Source organism: Mustelus asterias, chromosome 17 (assembly GCF_964213995.1).
Source record: "Mustelus asterias chromosome 17, sMusAst1.hap1.1, whole genome shotgun sequence".
Classification (NCBI taxonomy): Eukaryota; Metazoa; Chordata; class Chondrichthyes; order Carcharhiniformes; family Triakidae; genus Mustelus; species Mustelus asterias.
Window position 1 is genome coordinate 55,279,231 of NC_135817.1, and position 22,221 is coordinate 55,301,451.

A 22,221-nucleotide genomic window follows, 5' to 3' on the forward strand; every position below is an offset into this window, starting at 1 on the left:
CTTCAGCACTTCAGATAGAGACTGAAATAAATGCCTCCCAAGCAAGCATTTATTATGATGTTTTTCAGTAGAAATAATTTTAGGAATAGATCATTTACATGGGCCATTCTACTGGCTTTCCTCTTCATCACTGGGTCCATCGAATCTTGAGCCACACATGAACTTGAGAAAAGGTGCTTCTTCAACTTTCAGAAAGCACTTTTCATGGGTAAACATCAGAGCCTCTGCATGTGCATAAGAGAATGCTTCCAGAGTATTTAAAATGGTAGTGTTTGCCATTTGTGCTGTTTCATATCACGATAGACTTCTCTCAAAATCACTTTCTAAATTTATGTTGTACGAATTGCTAATGGACAAAAAAGTAACTGATCAAGACGACCTGGAAGAGTAAAAGATGGCTCCGAAGAAAGCAAGGGAACCTAAGCCACTTAAGGAACCCCAGGTTATCCCAAAAGCCTGGGAGCCAGCGCTGCTGGAAGCTCCGATTGAAGAGGTGAGTTTAACATTCAAACTTTAGTGTCAGTCACTGATGGAGCATAGCACCACATAATGGCCGAAATTCTCCGATCTCGCAAGCCCCGCCACCGCTGCCAGTGAAAATGGGGAATTGACGCTCAGTGAAATCTCCGCTCACTGCAGCGGGACCAGAAAATCCCAGCTGCGGGTGAGGTCGGAAAATTCCGGCCAAGGTAGTTTCGAAATCATGAGCCCTATTCGTACTGGGGGTATCTAAATAAGACTGCCAATACCCATGTTTTTCTAATGACCAAAATCTTTTGATGTACCTGCCTTGAACTCTAGATTATAGAGAATGTAAATTGGGCAAACAGAAAGGTGGTCACCCTTAGGGGGAGATGATGGTGTATTGGTAATGTCACTGCTCTAGTAATCCAGAGACCCTCAAGCCTGTGTTATGATTGCTTAGTTCAGCAAGGCCAAGACTTAGAAAGGTCAGAGTGGGATGAAGAGTGTAGGATGAAAAAGTGGCAAGTGACTGAAAACTCAGGGTCACTCTTGCAAACTGAACAGAGATGTTCAGAAAACAATCACCTACTTTCCATTTGGTTACCAAATGGAGGCTGCACTGTGAGCAACAAACAGGGTATACTGATACAAATAAATTGCTGTGCAACCCAGAAGGGTGTACGGGGCCCTGGATGATGGGAAGGGCAGATGTTGCATTTCCTGTGCTCGCACTGGAAGGTGCCAGCGATGGGATGGTATAAAAACAGAAAATGCTGGATGACCTCCACAGGAATGGCAACATCTGTGAAGAGTGAAACGCAGATAATGTTTCGAGTCCATTGACCCTTCTACAGAATGGAAAATGGGTGTGAGGGTTGACTGAAGAATGGCCAAAATCTCATGGAAAGAATGGTCCACTCAAAAAGCTGGGGAGGATTGGGGAATATGTGTTTGGTGGTGGCATCACACAGTAAGTTGCAGAAATGATGCTGGATGATGTATTAAACACAAACTGATATAGTGGAAAATGAGGGCAAGAGATCCTGAACAATTTCTGGGAGAGAGGAGTTGGGAGTAAGGTTGAACTGCGGTGAATTGGAAATACAGTCCTGATGGAGTGAAAGGTTCTGTCTGCTTAAAGCAGCATAACTGGAAGAGGATATGAAAATCAAGTGGGGATGTAAATAATGACAAATTTCAACTTTATTCTGCCACTGTTTTACCTGGTGTTGCAGGAGCAATGGAGGACAGCTATCTATTTTACAGTTGGTGAGAAGATAGAGAATGAGTTGTTCTTGGCTGCTCTGGCTACTGCTATCAGTGTACCACTGCGCAAGCTCTTCAGTGTAATTTCTTGGGAAGGAACAATGAAGCAGGTATGTACATGTTGTTATGTTTTGTGTTATTTATTCAGTCATCAATTGCATAAAAAGGTAACAATAAATAAGCGAAGGAAAAAGCTCAGTCGCCCAGAAACATTGGGTGGCATGGTGGTGCAGTGGTTAGCACTGCTACCTCACACCGCCAGGACCCATGTTCAATCCTCACCTTGGGTGACTGTGTGGAGTTTGCATGTTCTCCCCATGCCGACGTACATTTCCTCTGGATGTTCCAGGTTCCTCCCACACACCAAGGTTAGGTGGATTGGCCATGCTAAATTGTCTCATCCTGTCACAAGAGGGGGATTACTAGGGTAAATATGTGGGGTTACGGTAATTGGGCCTGGGTGGGATGCTCTGTCAGAGAGTCGGTACAGACCCGATGGGCTGAATGGCCTCCTTCTGCACTATGATTAGCAAATCTGTAAATCTGAATCCAAGTAACATTTGAATTTACCTGCTTTCCGGGATCTCTTTAGTAAGTTCTGACAACAGATGATAGTTTTGGTGGCATAGTTTAAGTTTACTTATTACTGTCACAAGTAGGCTTACATTTATCTGCAATGAAGTTACTGTGAAAATCCCCTAGTTGCCACACTCCAACACCTGTTTGGGTACACTGAGGGAGAATTTAGCATGGCTAAACAGCACATCTTTCGGACTGTGGGAGGAAACCGGAGAACCTGGAGGAAACCCAAGTCAGGAGAACGTGCAAACTCCACACAGACAGTGACCTAAGCCAGGAATCGAACTCGGGTTTCTGGCACCTTGAGGCAGCAGTGCTAACCATTGTGCCACCGTACCGCATAGGGTTGCTCTTTGGAGAGAAGAAGCATCAGGAACAAATATGAGCAACATTAATCCAATGCTGTAAAAGGGATGCTTCCTGGCAAACAAGCAAGAATATAAATCAGGTGAGGTTGTGGGTTTTAATGGCTTCAAAATTTGGCATTTTGCCTATGATTTGTGTCCTGATCCAGTCTGGGCTGACAATAAGAAAACATCTTAAAAGGAGTTGGACCTGTCCCAACACAGTTCCCAGTCAGCATGAAGCTCTTGGCAATTTGGAGACATTTGGCAGGCAGACACAGAAGACATTGGGTATGAATAATGAAACAGCCAACAGTGGGGGTGTGGTTTTGGATCGTGCAGAGTAAAGGGACTTTATTCATCTGGGTTGCACTATAAAGCAAGTCGTGTGTCTTATATACAAAAAATGAAGAAAACAACAAATACAATATGAAGATTATAGTCTTTGCCTGAGTGTAGAAATCTGAGGCTGGATTTTTTTGTATGATGGCTGGAAGGCCATCTGGAGAATTTTACAGGGTCATCCACACCTGTACACCCACTGGCAGGGGCCCATGCAATTTGAGTCTGGTATTAGCTTAGAAAGAGAAAATACATGTATATAACTAAAGCACAGCAAGGATTTTCTGATTTAAAAAAAATTAAATTACTATTCTGTGTTTTCAGGTTGTTGAGTTTGGAAACCCAAAGGGCAAGAGGCCAAGTGAACTCCCCATGTTTTATGAGGTGATCATTCTAAATTTTCAATTTTAAGTATTTTGAAACAAATTGGGTAGGAATCAAAAGACTCATAAGATCTAGGAGCAGGAGTAGACAATTCAGCCCCTTGAGCCTCCTCCGCCATTTAATACGATCATGGCTGACCTCATCTCGGCCTCAACTCCATTTTCTTGTCTTTTGGTCATCGCTCATCAAACCTTTAATTAAAAATCTGTCCACCTCTTCCATAAATTTACTAAATGTCCCACCATCCACCAAGCTTTGGGGTAGTGAATTCCACAGACTCTCGACCCTTTGAGAGAAGTAATTTCTCCTCAGCTCAATTTTAAATCTGCCACTCTCTATGGTCTCTTGTTCACAATTGCCCTGCAAGAGGAAGCATCCTCTCCACTTCTTATCAGCTTGTACACCTCAACTGGATCTCCTCTCATTCTTCTAAGCTCCAGGCCTAAACTGCCCAACCTCTCTTCATAAGTCAAACCCCTCATTTCTGGAATCTATCTAGTGAACCTCCATTGAACCACCTCTAATGCAACTACATCCCTCTTCAAGTAAGGGAACCAAAACTGTACACAATATTCTAAGTGTGGTCTCATTAATGTTTTGTACAGCAGCAGCAACACTTCACTACTTTTATATTCTGTTCCTTTAGCAATAAATGCCAAAGCCATTGTCTTTGGCCTCAAGCACAAACTTAAAGTTTAAAGTTAAAATTTTTTATAGTTTATTTATTATTGTCACAAGTAGGCTTACATTCACACTGCAATGAAGTTACTGTGAAAATCCCCTAGTCGCCACACTTCGGTGCCTGTTCGGGTACACTGAGAATTTAGCATGGACAATGCACCTAACCAGCACGTCTTTTGGAGGTGGGAGGAAACTGGAGCACCCGGAGGAAACCCACACAGACATGGCGAGAACATACAGATTCCGCACAGACAGTGACCCAAGCCGGGTATCCAACCCTGGTCCCTGGTGCTGTGAGGCAGCAGTGCTAATCACTGTGCCACCGTGTCGCCCTGAGAAACTTTATTTCTTTACCAATGATTCTTTCCTCCTCCCTGACAATTACATCAGTCTTGCAACCTCAACAACTTATTTCATCCTCAATTGAACTTGCAACCACACATCCTGAATATTGTTTATCTCCATCTCGACCTTAGCCATCTGTTGTTGAGATTCTCACTCATGCTTCTGTTAACTTCCAAACTCAAATATTCCAATGCTGAGCTGGTTGACCTTCCATCCCCCAAACAGTTGAGTTAATCTAAAACTGTGCTGCTTGTGTCCTAACATGCACCAAGCCTTGTTTACCTATTAATCCTCTGATTGTTGATTGACATAGACTCCCACTCTTCCAATGCCTCCAATTTAAAATTCTCATCCTCATGTTGAAACTATGGCTCCACCCCTAATTATGGGCAACCTTCTCCCGTCCTACAACCCTCGAAGAACTCTGTTCCTCCAACTCTGGCCTTTTGTCCATCCTGCACTTTCCTTATCCAACCATGCATGGGACAGGTGGCGGCTCTACCTTCTGCTGTCAAGGCTCTAAACTCTGAAATTCCTTTCAACATAATAATACAAAGAGTAGTTGAAGCAAATGGCTTAGATATATATGAGGGGAAGTTAGGTAAATGTGTTAGGAAGAAAGGAATGGAAGAATATGTGTATGTAGTTAGATGAAGAGGAGATAAGAGAAGGCTCATGTGGAGTATAAACAGTGACATAGACCAGTTGGGCCAAATGGGCTGTTTCTTTAGAGTCTATGTGATCTGTTTCTGCTTCTCATATCTCTTTCCTCAGAAACTCACCTGTATGCCTACCTTTTCATCCAAACTTTTGTTCATCTGCTCTAATATTGCCTTGTTTGGATGGTGTCAACTTTTGATTGATTATGTCCCTGTGAAAGACCTTGGGATATTTTACTCTATTAAAATCCACTACTGGAACAGTGGTCCATGCCTTTGTTACTTCCAGACTTGACTATTCCAATACACTTCCAGCTAGTTCAGATATTTTCACCTTTCCTTAAATTTGTCATCTAGAACTTTAGCATTCAGTCAGTGAACTTGAGTATCATCTGCACTTTAATTAAGAAATGCTATGTGAAGTCTATTTTCTCCTAATAGCTTGGTTCGTTTCAGCTGCATAGCATCAGTTTTTCTCTGCGGGTACTGGTAAATGCTTACTCTTATTTCTAAACTGTAAAGGAGCTGTAGCAGTTGTAAGTTATAAATTTTGTGCACTACAATCTCGGCTCTCTGTCTTTTTGGATATTCTAGGTCACAGAAGTAGCATGGGAAACGCTGGCTAAAGGGGAAGAACTTTCATTGCTGCAGCTCTCTGAAATAGTCAAGTTCCAGATTCTGTGCCTCAAACAGAAAGACCTTCAAAAAAAAGGAAATGAAAACAAAGTAAGTTTAGTTAAGTTAAAAACAAATTACTGCGGATGCTGGAATCTGAAACCAAAACAAAAAATGCTCGAAAATGTCAGCAGATCTGACAGCATCTGTGGAGTGAGAATTGAGCTAACATTTCAAGTCTTCACCAGAGGGTCATCCAGACTCTATTCACTCTCCACAGAAGCTGTCAGACCTGCTGAAGTTTAGTTAAGTGGCTGGCATATAAGCCTTTAGAACAGGAGATTTAATAATTTGTTTTAATTACAGAAGCATTTAATAGAAAATAGGATAGGTCTATATCCTTTAGTTTGGAAGTTGTAGTAACGGGTCATCAAATTAAAATAGTCAGTAAGAGGATGGAAAGAGACCTGTCAATCAAAACTCCACAGCATGCGGGGAAATCCCGAATTATGTCATCCATGACTTCCTGATTGATCTGCTCCCTGTGGATCAGGTCATTGTGCAGACGTTTACTGGCAGCCTTTCAGTGTACCAGTCATTTCCTGTATACTCAATAGACTTCTTTGGTATCCTGGGCACCCTAAAGTTAGCACTGGCTCCTTTGCATCAAAGCTAATTATTGGACCATAACTTCCAAGCTCCCAGCCTCGGATTGGAGGGGTACCCCAAAGGTGCACTGGGGAACTCCTCTTGGAATTTCGCAGGTAAGCATTTGCTATGCAATTGCCCAGAAGTGCAAACTTCCTCGAGGCAATAGCTTGTGCTGTAAACCATCTGAAAATGTGCTTTAAATCGCACACCTTCGATGTTCCGACAGGGTTACATAGAAACATAGAAAAACTACAGCACAAAACAGGCCCTTCGGCCCCACAAGTTGTGCCCAACATATCCCTACCTTCTAGGCCTACCTATAACCCTCCATCCCATTAAGTCCCATGTATTCATCCAGGAGTCTCTTAAAAGCCCCTATTGAGTTTGCCTCCACCACCACTGACGGCAGCCGATTCCACTCGCCCACCACCCTCTGTGTGAAAAACTCCCCCCTAACATTTCCCCTGTACCTACCCCCCAGCACCTTAAACCTGTGTCCTCTCGTAGCAGCCATTTCCACCCTGGGAAAAAGCCTCTGAGAATCCACCCGATCTATGCCTCTCAACATCTTATATACCTCTATTAGGTCCCCTCTCATCCTACGTCTCTCCAAGGAGAAAAAACCGAGCTCCCTCAGCCTATCCTCATAAGGCATGCCACTCAATCCAGGCAACATCCTTGTAAATCTCCTCTGCACCCTTTCAATCTTTTCCACATCCTTCCTGTCATGAGGCGACCAGAACTGAGCACAGTACTCCAAGTGGGGTCTGACGAGGGTCTTATATAGCTGCATCATTATCCCCGGACTCCTAAACTCAATCCCTCGATTGATAAAGGCCAGCACACCATACGCCTTCTTAACCACCTCCTCCACCTGCGGGGCCGATTTTAGAGTCCAATGGACCCGGATCCCAAGGTCCTTCTGATCCTCTACAATACTAAGAGTCTTTCCCTTTATATTGTACTCCTTCATCCCATTTGACCTGCCAAAATGGACCACTATGCATTTATCTGGGTTGAAGTCCATCTGCCACTTCTCCGCCCAGTCTTGCATCCTATCTATGTCCCTCTGTAACTTCTGACATCCCTCCAGACTATCCACAACCCCACCAACCTTCATGGCAAACTTACCAACCCATCCCTCCACTTCCTCATCCAGGTCATTTATGAAAATGACAAACAGCAAGGGTCCCAGAACAGATCCCTGAGGCACACCACTGGTGACCGACCTCCATTTAGAAAAAGACCCATCTATACCCACTCGCTGCCTCCTTTGGGCAAGCCAGTTCTGGATCCACAGGGCAGCAGCCCCTTGGATCCCATGCCCACTCACTTTTTCTAGAAGCCTTGCATAGGGGACCTTATCGAACGCCTTGTTAAAATCCATATGAACCACATCTACCGCTTTCTCTTCGTCAATGTGTTTAGTCACATTTTCGAAGAACTCCACCAGGCTCATAAGGCACAATCTGCCTTACATCAATAGTTACATATACAATATATACATATACAATAGTTACATCAATAGTTACTCAAACCAAACCACCCCCAACCCCACCCACCCAGGGCAATTCCCTCACACACTGACTAACCACTCCACATAGTATTCCCACCAGCTGTACAGGGCTTCCCACCCTACCCCCTGACCTGACCAGAACCTCCCCAACCTTACCCACCTCCCCACCCAGCAGGTCCAACCCAATCTTCCAACTTGGTGGTGTTGACCAACCTCCATCTCCAGCTGTCTGTCCCACATCTTAACTCCCAATGTCCAAACCATCCCCCAACCCCAATGTCCAGCCTGTCCCCTGCCCACCCAACCTCTGCCTGCTCTCCCAATCCCCAAATCCCATCCACTTAATTTAGGCATTTTCTTTGTCCCTGGCCAGTTAATTTCACTGGACTTTTAAACTTACCTGGTTTACAGCAGCTAGTGCCATAAGAAAGGGAGCATATCCTCCTTCAGGCTGACCCTCGTAGACTGCAGTGCTGGGCTTCGGTGACAGCTGTGCTGCTTGGATCTCGCCTGGCCTCAGTCGGAGATCAAGTGAGAATTTATATACCACATTCTCTTCCGAATTTATTGTAAGTTTGTAACTTGCACTTACCAATTTAAAAATATGATTCCAAGAGAAACATCATGTGATTCCATATAGATTTCAGGCATTTGTAATAAAGTGCTGACTAGAATCTTTAGTGAAATGTTGTGTTACTTGCTATAGGGCACAGTGGAAGAAGAAGCAGCAGTGCCAGCAAGTGCCAACAAGAAAAAACCAGACAAAAAGTCTGCAGGCAAAGGGAAAGGCAAACCAGAAAGGAGATCTCCAGAACCACCAGCTAGCAGGAGGAATACAAAGCTATTAAAGCGAGGTGAAGTGGAAGTTATAGACAGAAGCATAAGTAAGTCTCTATTCATAATTTTATGCATTCTGAAGAGTGGAAACCTATCTTAGATGGGAAACAATGGGGGCGATTCTCCCATCGCGACCTGCAACTTTACTGGCGGGTCGGGCTGGGAGATGCGCATTGTCTGCCTTTTTCTGGGATTTACACCTGCGCTGAGAACGCATGCACATCTCCCAAAGCTGGAGAACAGTTGGAGTCCAGACCATGCTGGAAACCGGAGGGAAGACAGGTAAGTGATTTGAATCTTTTTTTAATGTAGTTTAAATATGTTTTGCATGCGATTATCGGGAACTTGCTGGGCCCAATTGAATCTCCCACCCCACCAGGAGTACTTCATTCCAGCAAGGGTTAGAGTAGCTCCCCACGTTCGGGGAACTAGCTGGAGACCCTGCTGGAATGAAGCAGGAGGGGGGCAATCGGGACCGGGCAGCGGGGGGGTGGTGCCCTCTGGGCATGGGCACCCTGGAAGTGCCAGCCTGTGCCACCGGCACTGCCCAAGGGCAAAGTGCCCATGGGCAAAGTGCCCATGCCCAGGGGGCACCTTGGCATTGTCCACCGGGTATCAGGCAGTGCCAATGGGGCGGGGCCTATTTTGGGCAGGACCTGGGGCAATCGGTGGGGGTGGGGAGTCCCGCTGCCATTCTGCATGGTGATCGGTCTGGGCTGGAGGGAGGCCAGCGATCGGGGTGGGCTGGGGGTGGTGGGGAGGTGGGGTGGTTGGGGGGGGGGTGGTCTGCTGGGGTGGGGTAGGGTCTGCCTCCCCGGGGGGTTGGGGGCATCGCCACTGTGGGGGGAGGGGTGCTGGACATCGGGGCGCTGTGGGACGGGGACGGGGGGGGTGGTGTCAGGGCTGGCCCGGGAATTGTTGTGGGGTCCACGATCGGGCCATGGGGGGTGCTGGAGGGGCAGTACTGCGGGGGTCCCGAGCTGGCCAGCAAACGGAGAGACTGACAGATCGGGACCACTGCGCATGCGCAAAGTTCCAGAACTGTCAGACTCTGGCATGAATAGCCCCCCTCCCCCCACCCCCCAATATTTCTGAAGTGCAACATTTTCAAGTTCAAAGCATGGGTTTCTGTTTCTGCCTCCATTCTCTCTTGATCTGTGTGCTGCTTTGAGCTAGGGGTATCTACATAACCTGTCACTTTTTATTAGCAATACTGTGTGATGGATGAAGTTAAAAACCTATCCTCACATATATAAAAATATAATTGTTTGGAATGTGTTGGGAAAAGTATTGATTATTTGATTTTCCTAGTGAGTGGCTTACTTGATAAGGGAACATAGAGTAACTGATTTGTAGTTATAGGATCATAGAATCTACGGCACGGAGACAGGCCCTTCGGCCCAAACTGGTCCATGCGACCAAAATGCCCATCTAAGCTAATCCCATTTGCCTTCACTTGGCCCATATCCTTCTAAACCTTTCCTATCCATGTCTCTGTCCAAATGCCTTTTAAATGTTGTCAATATCCCTGCCTCAACCACTTCCTCTGCAGTTCTTTCCACAAACATACCACCCTCTGTGTAAAAAAAAAGGTCGCTCCTCAGGTTCACATTATTTCTTTCCCCTCTTAACTTAAACCTACGCCCTCTAGTTCTCCATTCCCCAACCCTGGGAAAAAGACTGAGTGCACTCATCCTATCCATGCCTCTCATGATCTTATACACCTCTATAAGATCACCTCTTAGTTTCCTAAACTCCAAAACAAAAGTGTTTTAGCCTGTCCAATCTCTCCCTATAACTCAGTCCCTCGAGTCCTGGCAACATCCTTGTAAATCTCTTCTGCATTCTCTCCAGTTTAATAACATCTTTCGTATAGCAAGATGACCAAAACTGAACACAATACTCCAGGTGCGGCCTCACCAACGTCCTGTACAATTGCAACATAACTTCCATACTCTCTGCTTTGACTGATGAAGCTCAGCATACCAAAAGCCTTCTTCATTGCCCTGTCTACCTGTGACTCCACCTTTAGAGAACCGTGCACCTGAACTCCAAGGTCTCTCTGTTCCACAATACTCCCTAAGGTCTTATCATTCACCGTGAAAGTCCTACCTTGATTTGACTTTCCAAAATGCAACACATCATACTTATCTGTATTGAACTCCATTTGTCATTTCTCGGCCCACTTCCCCAGCTGATCAAGATCTTGCTGCAATTTTTGATAATCTTCCTCACTGTCTACAATACCAACTATTTTAGTGTCATCTACAAATTTACTGATCATGCCTTGTACATTCTCATCCAAATCATTGATATAGATAACAAACAGCAATGGGCCCAGCACTGACCCCTGAGACACACCACTAGTCACAGGCCTCCAGTATGACAAGCATCCTTCCACCATTACCCTCTGCTTCCTACCATCAAGCCAATTGTATATCCAATTTGCCAGCTCTCCCTGGATTCCATGTGATCTAACCTTCCAGAGCAGCTTACCATGTAGAACTTTATCAAAGGCCTTATTGAAGTCCATATAGACTACGTCTACCACCCTACCCTCATCAACCTTCCTGGTCACTTCATCAAAGCTCTCTAAGAAATTTGTAAGGCATGATCTCCCATGCACAAAGCTGTGCTGACTACTCCTAATCAAACCCTATCTTTCCAAATGCCCGTATATCTTATCGCTCAGAATTCTCTCTAGTAACTTACCCACCACACATAGTCTTTCAGAATGTGGGAGGAAACCGGAGCACCTGGAGGAAACCTATGCAGACACGGGGAGAATGTGCAAAACCCACACAGACAGTGACCCAAGCCGGGAATCGAACCCAGGTCCCTGGCGCTGTGAAGCCCCAGTGCTAACCATTGTGCTACCGTGCTACCCCTGCTTGGTATTTGACAATTGAATTATCTACCCTTTCAACCAACCAACTGGTCGATGCTTCTGCTGCCAAAAAGCACATTGCCGGGGTATGGAAAACCCCACCCTATGTAAAGAAATTCATCCTAAATTATTTAATTGATCTAATGGTGGCTATCTTATATATTTGTGCCCTCATGTTCTGAATTCAGCTAACCGGCCTAAACAGTTTCTGCACATCCAGACTTTTCAATTATCTCCCAATTTTCTAGCCCCATGACAGCTCTCCTCTTCACCTGTTCCTCGGGGCAATGTCCTAGGTCCAACCATTCTGGACTTGCAACCAGGACCTGCATGTGCTTCTCTAGGAATGACCCTAGTAGTTTGTGCTAGAAATGGCCATCACAGCTAGTTGCATTTGTAGTGACTTGTATTTCAGTATTTCCAGATCTCTTTGTTTCTCTGTCCCATTTAGTTTCTTACCTTTTGCAGCAATAACTGTCCTGCTTATGTCTCCTGTCAAAATGAGCCACCTCACACTTTGCTAACATGTAATTCTGTAGCCTATTATGAGACTAAAAGTAAGTATTTATCATTTGATGTGAATATAATTGTTGATGGTCACTCAGACTTGGTATAATTTGCCTTGATTTATATAATAAATTGTCAAATGGAACATCTGACAGCAGGAATATGAAAAGAACACAAGTAATAGAAGCAGGAGTTGGCCACTGGGCCCTTTAAGCCTGCCCCGCCATTCAATACGATCATGGCTGATCTATGCCAGTCTCAACTCCTTTCCTGTGCCATTTTCCCATTGCCTCAGATACTTATATTTATACTGCTCCTTTCACGAGCTTATGATAAAGCAATTTACAGGAAATTAAATGCTTTTGAAGTGCAGATGCTGCTGGAATGTAGGTAATGCAACCACAATTTGCACATGGCAAAGAAATAATACATGGTAATGTAGCTGATGTTAATAGTGGGTAATCATTAATATTTAAAAGTTTGTTGTCGTACTACTGAAGTAAAGGGGAAGAATGTTATATGTTGCAAAGCAATGCATCTGTGTGATATGTCACATGACATGTTGTGACATCCCAGAGGCATTCACAGGGTTTTATCTCTCTTCCATCTCGGACTGTGTTGAGGCAACACCCATCTCAATAAACTCTGACTTGTTGGTCAAGTAATGCATGCTGTGGCTACCTATTATTTTGTTCTTTGCTGTAGAAGAGGCTAAAGCCTCAAAACATAACTCTTTGCCTCCAAGGAAATGCCCATTTGTCCAGTTACAAAAATCAGGTAAATGTCCTGGAGACCATTTAACATTACTCCCCAGCCTTTAGGATTTCTGGAGGTGCAGTTATGCCTGAGCCTACCATTGACACATCTTTTGTAGACCACAAGAGGCAGTAGCATAGTGGTATTATCACTGGACTAGTAATCCAGAGACCCAGGGTAATGCTCTGCTATGGCAGATGGTGAAATTTGAATTCAATTTAAAAATTCTGGAATTAAAAGTCTAATAATGACCATGAAAACATTGTCGATTGTCATAAAAACCCATTTGGTTCACTAATACCCTTTAGGGAAGGAACTCTAGTGTGTCCTACATGTGACTCCAGGTCCACGCCAGTGTGGGTGACTCTTAAATGCTCTCAGGGTTGGGCAATAATGCTGGCCGAGCCAGTGATGCCACATCCCATAAATGAATCAAAATGAAAGATGAGGTGAAAGGTCATCTATGCCCAATTTCCTTCGATATATTCTCTGGGATGCAGAATGCAGCCAGGAACTTTAGTCTGCCTCTGATCTCCAACCCAAGGCTCTTTGGGCAGCTTTCTTTTACATGCTGTGTGACAATTGGGGCTTTCAGTAGTCAGAAAGCCCTAATCTTAGAAAGCCAGCTCACAACTGAGAGGCCTGTAATAGGCCTCAAATTTTTACCTCATTGATTGGTGCAAGCCCTAGCCATGGGCAGATCAGTGCCAGGGCTGTTCTTGACCCATGAAAAAGTCCAGCGCACTCCATAAAAATCAATCCCAAAATGTCCACTACGGATATGTTGGGTGACACCTTTGCTGATAGATCATAGACCAATATTGAAGATGATCATAAAAGTTTGTGGCCTGGGTAGTTGTGCCTTTGTAATTGAGAATGAATACATGATATACAGGAAAAAAATAGATCTTCAGTGAGTAAAGGATACTGGGACCTGTTTTAACTCTACCAGTAGGTGGGTTTTGATTAGATTACAATTGGACCCACTATGTCTTTACTATTTTCTTCGTTTAATAACAGGTGATGAACCTGATGATGGTCCTCAACGTTACATCATAATCCAAGGTTTCCAAAATCTTCAGTTTCTACTCATGTTGGGAGAGCTAGGAATTAATATCTCTGCTGTAATAATGATCAGTTATGAAAAGAATGAGAGTTTCCTGAAAGTGGATGCTGTCGAATCTGAGGTAGACCACCATGAATCACTTGAAGGTCAGTTAGTTACCCTTTCACAATTAAGTTGTAGTTAACACCAATTTGGTCACTAGGGACAGTTACTCATAGCGTATAAAATAAAATATTATGATTGAGTCCTAATGGTGTTAGGCAGGAAAGGAAATCTAGTAATTTTGAAAGTTCCATGTTACTGATCTACGCTCAGGCATTCAAAGTATAATTTCAAAGTTTGCAAATTTTAAATTATATTTTATGCAACAAGTTGTCATGATCTGGAAAGCATTGCTTGTAAAGATGGTAGAAGCAACTTTACCAATAACTTTTAAAAGAAGATTGGATAAATATTTGAAGGGCGAACATTTGCAGAACCATGGAGAAACAACAGGGGAATGAGACTAATCTTTCTCAGAATCTGTACAGATGTGATGGCCTAAATGGCCTCCTTCTACAGCGGGGTTTCTCAAAACTAAACTTCTAAATAGCATTCAAAATTATTGATGGTTGCAGGTATTGAACCAGAGAAAAAGCAAAAGGAAGACGCCAACAAGAGCCTGGAAAATTTTTGGAAGTACCTTGAGCCTGTTCTGAGTAGTGGAAAACCTGGATCCAAACTATTTGACATAGCCAGACTCCGGTACACAGTGAAGGAAGCCATCTTACCACAGGACTGGGACAATGATGATATGAAGGTCAGTACCAAGCTAAAACCTCAGGCTTAACTTGATTAGAGTCAGATTACTATACAGCACAGGAGGAGGCCATTCAGCTCATTGAATCCATGCCAAGTCCATGTGGAGCAATCCAGTCAGTCTCACTCCCCCATTTGATCCCCTGAGCCCTGTAATTTTATTTCCTTCAAGTGTCCATCTAATTTCCTTTGAAGTCATTGAATATTTCTGCTTCCACTATCCTTATGGGGAGTGAGTTCCGGGTCATTACTTCTTGCTGCATAAAAAAAATATTTCTCACATTCCCCTTGCATCTCTTACCCAAAATATTTACTCTCCCCTCAATCTCCTTTTCCCCAACGAGGACAACCCCAGCTTTTCCTTAACCTGGTAGCTAAACCCCCAATTCATGTAGCTGTTTTGGTAAAATCTCCTCTGCGTCTTCACAAGGATGTTCACATCTTTCCTAAAGTGTTGTAGCCAGAACTGACACAGTATTCTAGTTTGTGCCTAACCAAAGCTTTATTAAGGTTCAGCATACATTCCCTGCTTTTGTAACTCAATGCCTCTATTTTTGAAGCTCAAGATCCCATGTACTTTGCTAACCACTATCTAAATATGTCCTATAACCTTAAAGGATTGATGCACATGCATCCCAGGTGCTTCTGTCTCTGCACTCTCTTTGTCTTGCCTCTCCTTATCTCTTCTGCCAAAATACATCACCTCATACTTTCCTGTATTAAATTTCATCTATGAGTCGTCTTCCCATTCTCTTAGCCCATCTATGCCCTGACACAGGCAATTTGTATCATCCTCGCTGTTTGCCTCTCCTCCAAGTTTGGTATTGTGGCAAATTTTGAAAGTTGACACCATATTCCAAGATCCAAGTCATTTATATAATAGTGAAAAAGCAGTCGTCCTAAAACTGATCCTTGGGGACCACTGTTTACAATCCTCCAGTCTGAAAAACACTGACCCTCCAAGTCAGCATAGATTCACTAAAGGGAAATCGTGCTTGACAAATCTTCTGGACTTTTTTCAGGATGTGACCAGTAGAGTGGACAAGGGTGAACCAGTGGATGTTGTGCATCTGGACTTTCAAAAGAGATTAGTGAGCAAAATTAAAGCTCATGGTATTGGGGGTAATGTGTTGACGTGGATAGAGAACTGGTTGGCAGACAGGAAGCAGAGAGTGGGAATAAACGGGTCCTTTTCAGTGTGGCAGGCAGTAACTAGTGGGGTACCGCAGAGTTCAGTGCTGGGACCCCAGCTGTTCACAATATTCATTAATGACTTGGATGAAGGAATTGAATGCAGTATCTCCAGATTTGCAGAAGACACTAGGCTGGGTGGCAGTGTGTGTTGTGAGGAGGATGCTAAGAAGCTGCAGGGTGACCCGCAGGACCGGCTGGCTGAGTGGGCAAATACTTGGCAAATGCAATATAATGTGAATAAGTGTGAGGTTATCCCCTTTGGGGGCAAAAACAGGAAGGAGGAATATTATCTGAATGGTGGCAGTTTCAGGGAAGTGCAACATGACCGAGATGTCATGGTGGAACAGTCGCTGAAGGTTGGCATGCAGGTACAGCAGGTGGTAAGGTCCAACAGCTATTCACAAAACACATCAACGATTTGGAATGCAGAACCAAAATAAATATTTTTGAGTTTGCTGATGAGACGAAAACTTGGCGGGAGTGGCGAGGAGGATGTTAAGAGGCTTCAAGCTGATTTAGACAAGCTGAGTGAGTGGGCAAATACATGTCAGATACAGTATACCGTGTAAATGTGAAATTATCTGCTTCAGATGGAGAAACAGAATGGCAGAATATTGTTTAAATGGTGATAGATTAGAAAAAGGGTCTTGGTTGTACTAGTACAACAATCACTGAAAGCAAACATGCAGCTACAGAAGCAGTTAGAAAGGCAAATGGTCTGTTGGCCTTCATTGCAAGAGCAAGGATGTCTTACTGCAGCTGTACATGGCCTTGTTGAGATTACACCTGGGGTATTTTGTGCAGTTTCGGTCTCCTTATCTTAGAAAGGATATACATGCCATAGAGGGAGTGCAGCGTAAGTTCACCAGACTTATTCCTGGGATGACAGGATTGATATATGAAGAGAAAATTGATTGACTGGGCCTGTATTCCCTGGAATTTAGAAGAATGAGATGGGACCTATTTGAAGCATATTAAATTCTGACAGGACTAGACAGACTGGATGCAGGAATGTTGTTTCCTATGGCTTGGGAGGGGGTTCTTGAACTAGAGGGCACAGTTTTAGGATGGGAGGCAGTAGCGCAGTGGTATTGTCATTAGGTTAGTAATCCAGAGACCCAGGGTAATCCTCTGGAGACCCATATTCGAATCTCATCAAGGTAGATGGTTAAAAACCTGGAATTTAAAGTTTGACTATTACCTTAAACCATTATCAATTGTAAAAAACCCTTCTGGTTCACTAATGTATGTCCTTTAAGGAAGGAATTTTGCTGCCCTTACCTGGTCTGGCCTACATGTGACTCCAAACACACAGCCCCACAGCAATGTGGTCGATTCTTAAATGCCTTTTGAAATGGCCCTAGCAAGCTACTCAGTTCAAGGGCTTTTGGGGATGGGCAATAAATGCTGGCCCACCCAGCAAAGCCCACATTCCATGAACGAATATAAAAAGGATATGGGGTTTCGATTTAGGACTTAGAAACTTCTTCACTCGGGGGATGGTGAATCTGTGGAATTCTCTACCACAGAAAGCAGTGGATGACAAGTCACTGAATATATTTAAGAAGGAAATAGATAAATTCCTTGACTAAAGGTGTCAAGGGGTATGAGCGGATTGTTGGAGTATGGTGTTGAGTTAGAGGATCAGTCGTGATGATACTGAATGGCAGAGCAGGCACGAAGGGCTGAATGGCCTACTCCTGCTATTTTCTATGTGGGTTTGCACAAAAATTCACACTCTGATGACGAGAACTTTCCTAGGTAGCTCAGAAATCCAACAAATCTTCACATCAGTTGGTTGCTGCATCTCTGCTGCGGCTCTCACCTTCTCAGGGCAAATTCATTTTGCTGTCAATATATGGCCCATGTACTTGACTTCAGTCACCTTCAGCTGCAGTTTCTTGTTCAACTTCAGGTTTGTCTGGCAAGCTTTTTCTATTAGGAGAAATTTATAGGAATGGCACAAGTCCCAAAAACAGTAGGTGACCCCGCTTCGCCCAAAAGTGGGACCTAATGAGGAATATCAGTGGTGCTGTTTGCAGGATTGCCAACTAAATAAGAATGGAGGCTCACCTCCAAAAGCTGCCCAATCAGAGAGCTGGCAGCTCAGCAGCCTCAGTGATATAACTCCTGGTGGTGGCCATTGCTGAGGCTGCAGCTGCTAGGAGAGGACCTCAGTGGCCAGGAGCCCTCAGAGTAAATGTGGTTGAGGGGGTTGGTTGGGTCGGGGGAAGCCAGAGCAAGAAATGTCCTTCAATTGGGGAAAGGGTGGGTTCATGTTGCACAGGCGGCACAGACTCTGTGGTGGTGGCCATTGCTGCCAGGGGTGCATCTCTGTGTGCCATGAAGTGCCCAAAATGGAAGGCTATTCCTTCCTGGAGCCTGCTGGGATGCTGCCTGATTTTACTCGGCAGTATCCCCACATGGCACTGGGGTGGTACAGTGGCACAGTGATTAGCACTGCTGCCTCACAACGCCAGGGACCCGGGTTCAATTCCCGGCTTGGGTCACTGTCTGTGTGCAGTTTGCATGTTCTCCCCATGTCTGCATGGGTTTCCTCCCATAGTCTCAAAGACGTGCTGGTTAGGTGCATTGGCCGTGTTAAATTTTCCCTCAGTGTACCCAAACAGGCACCGGAGTGTGGCGACTAGGGGAATTTCACAGTAACTTCATTGCAGTGTTAATGTAAGCCTTACTGATGACTAATAAATAAGCTTTACTTTTACTCTTCTACCCTAGCCTCTGGTGGCAGAAAGTGACCCTTAATTGGCCACTTATGTATTTCAATTAAGCTCCTGGCAGATGGAAAATGTCATGATGTGGAGATGCCGGCGTTGGACTGGAGTAAACACAGTAAGAAGTTTAACAACACCAGGTTAAAGTCCAACAGGTTTCTGCAGATTTCCACTCCATCTGACGAAGGAGCAGCGCTCCGAAAGCTAGTGGCGTTTGCTATCAAATAAACCTGTTGGACTTTAACCTAATGTTGTTAGACTCTTTACGATGGAAAATGTGCCAACTCTCCCATCACTGACAAAACACCATGGAGGGGGGAAGACTTTGGACAAGCATTCCACCTTTCCACATCATTTTTCCCTGCTTCTAGTCTGTTAACAAAGGGCTTGCAGAATTCTGGTCATTAACGTTATTCTTTCTCCACAGATACTCCTTAGATTCATCCCTGCTGAATATTTCCGACATTTTCTGTTTTATTACCTTCTTTCTCCCTGCTTTAAAAAATGCACCAACATCAATTTGACTGCCAACCTATTTAATTTTCTAAACTATTAAAGTTGTGAAGCGGCACTTTGTTACCATGTCCTGCTGCATTTCCTGGACATGTTTCTTCTTTGTTTTCAGCTGGACTTTGGTGCAGCAATATTTGATGATATTGCCTACATGATTTATGATTGTGAAGACTGGAAAAGACAACATCAGAACTATCTGCACAATATTAAGCTGATTACGGTGCCAAAGATTTTAAAAAAGGAAGAGGTAAAGCAGCAGATTCTATATCAGGATCTATTATTATGTTCCACATCTGATTTGATTATATGATGTAAGCTTTAAATATGGTCCATTTTTCAATACAATAAATTATTATAGAAGAATATTTTACCTTTATAAGAAAATTGCTACAATATTCATGAAACAATGTATAATTTAGTTATGCATAGCGTGCAGAGGAAGTAGTCATTACATATCACAGTAACTTAAAACATAAGGCCATTCTACTTTTTAAAAGATAGATAATGGAATTGGTGGCTGTTCTGAATTTTGGGCCATTTTTCTACAGGAAGAGTTAAAATAGTTACTTTTATATAAAAGCAAATGCATTCTAATTTTTAATCTATTGATTAAAAGTCGACTAAGCAATTAGTGAATTGTTATTTTATTTGTGTATTAGGAAAATGACAAGATTAAATATTAACAGGGAATGCTAACACGCAGACCCTGATCTTGCCAAACACACTCATTTTGCAAGGCCCTCCTCTGTCTCAGCAACTATTTGGCACTGAACAAAGCTTCCAACCCTATATCTTGCATTTTATAATGACCATCTGCTTTCACCTCTACAACATTGTCCATCTCAGTCCATCTGGAGCGGCAGGCCTCATCCATGCCTTGTCTACTTCCAGACTCAACAATCGCAATGTTCCCTTGCCCAGCCTTCCATCTTCCTTCCTCAACAAACTGGAATGTATCTAAAACTCTGTTGCACATACCCTAAATCGTACCAAGTCTCATTGACTCTTTATTCACAAACACATTTGATTTCAAAATTTTCATCCTCCTGTTGTAATCCTTCCATGCCTCCCTTCTTATCTGTAATTAATAGTATTAGTCCTGTACATTATTTAAATCTACCAGTATTAGCACTCCTAATTCTCTTAGACAATAATGTCACTGCTGGACATTGTTTGCACTCTGCAGTGTCAGCTCTGGGCATTCTCTGAACTTGGTGTGCATTCTTTGATCTCCGGAATGTTAGTGCTGTGCATGTTTTGAGCTCAGCAGTATTAGGACTGCATTTTCTGAACTTGGTAGCCTGGCTGACAATGGCTGGATTATATTGCACATTATAGAGAACTTGAAATATTCTGAAATAGAACTTGAAATATTCTGACATTGGGGTGGCACGGTGGCACAGTGGTTAGCACTGCTGCCTCACAGCGCCAGGGACTCGGGTTCAGTTCCGGCCTCGGGTGACTGTGTGGAGTTCACACATGCTCCCCGTGTCTGCGTGGATTTCCACTGGGTACTCCGGTTTCCTTCCACAGTCCAAAGATGTGCGGGTTAGGTTGATTGGTCATGCTAAATTGCCCCTTAGTGTCCCAAGATGTGTAGGTTAGGGGGGATTAGCAGGGTAAATGCATGAGATTACGGGGATAGGGGCTGGGTGGGATTGTTGTCAGTGCAGGCTCGATGGACCAAATGGCCTCCTACTCCATTGTAGGGATTCTATGATTCTAGATTTGATCAAATTATACATTCGGTGAAGTGTTGCTTGAATCATTGCGAATTGAATCATTGCGAATAATAACTTGCTTTTTCCAACAGTGTTGTAAATGTTTGTACCAGTAAAGGACAGCTCGCCTTTTTACCAGAATCTCTTGAACTCTGCCAGTCTATGGCAGTGACAGATTTATATTTAAACAGATTTGAGAGGGTTTTAGGTACTCAACACTGACACCAAGGAATTAGTGGGGCTATTGGCAATTGAGCACTGCACTAACAGACAGGCAACAAAAGTAGCAAAACTGACTGGAAGAAAGAACATTTTTCTTTGAACTTGGATAGGAAGCAAAGGGATTATTCCACATAAATTGAGGCAAAGTTTTATCTTGTTGTGGAATAAACTTTATCTTATCTTTCAGAGATATTGTAACATATATTAAACACAGTGATATTTGATCCAAATTCCAAAGGGGTAAATATAGGGCAATGCAAACCAAAGCCCATAAAAGAAAAACACTTGGACAGATTACGGGGTTGATATCATCACTAAACACTCAAAGGGAGACCTGAATTTATGACTATGACATTTCACAGAATTACTATCTTATTAAAAAATACTTTTCTACTTTCACATTTTGTCTGGAAAAAGAGATTTCCTGTTGGTCCTTTTATGTTACACGTTTTTATGTAAGCTGACCTCCTTTATAATGAGTTTGCCAACGTAAGCATGATAATCTGGAGTCCCAGAAATTGCTTTTTCTGAAACTGTTTTCATTTATCATTTTTTATCCTCAGTATCTTTTGTCCAAAATAAAGATTTAAGCAGAATAATTGTAGTACACATTTCACAGTAATTTATTAAATTTATCTATTGGTTGTTTGGCCTAAGCAAGTGACTTTAGCTCATTTCTTCTGATATGTCAGGAAAAGGAGCATAGAATATAATTTTCAAGACAAGCTTTAATCTGGGTACCATGAAATTCTCAAGGAAGGAGATGACTGGGAATTAATATTCCTGGTTACAAGGTATTATAGAGCAATAGGGAAGGAATCACAGGAAGTAGGTGGCAATGTTGAGCAAAGAAACCAATATAGTACTGGAGAGGGTGGTATAGTTGAGAGGTTAAAGAGAAGGATCTGGCTAAAATTAAGGAACAGTAAAGGAGCTATGCTATTATAAATGCAAAATACTGTGGATGCTGGAAATCTGAAATAAAACCAAAATACTGGAAAAACTCAGCAAGTCTGGCAGCATCTGTAGATAGAGAAACAGAGTTAACATTTCGAGTCTGTATGATTCTTCTTCAGAGCTTTGCTTCGCTCTCCACAGATGCTGCCAGACTTTCTGGGTGGGACTTTACGGCCTCGCT

At 43.4% G+C, this 22,221-nt stretch overlaps 1 protein-coding gene across 1 annotated transcript in view; it reads left to right on the forward strand.

Moving 5' to 3' along the window:
- The first annotated feature begins 394 nt into the window (after nt 1–394).
- spag17 (sperm associated antigen 17) overlaps nt 395–22,221 on the forward strand; it is a 170,399-nt gene continuing 148,572 nt past the window's right edge. The window contains exons 1-9 of the mRNA XM_078231884.1: nt 395–493; nt 1,701–1,841; nt 3,321–3,380; nt 5,660–5,791; nt 8,554–8,731; nt 12,784–12,855; nt 13,855–14,046; nt 14,518–14,699; nt 19,253–19,387. Coding sequence (XP_078088010.1) covers nt 395–493; nt 1,701–1,841; nt 3,321–3,380; nt 5,660–5,791; nt 8,554–8,731; nt 12,784–12,855; nt 13,855–14,046; nt 14,518–14,699; nt 19,253–19,387 — 1,191 coding nt within the window. The remainder of the gene's footprint in view (nt 494–1,700; nt 1,842–3,320; nt 3,381–5,659; nt 5,792–8,553; nt 8,732–12,783; nt 12,856–13,854; nt 14,047–14,517; nt 14,700–19,252; nt 19,388–22,221) is intronic.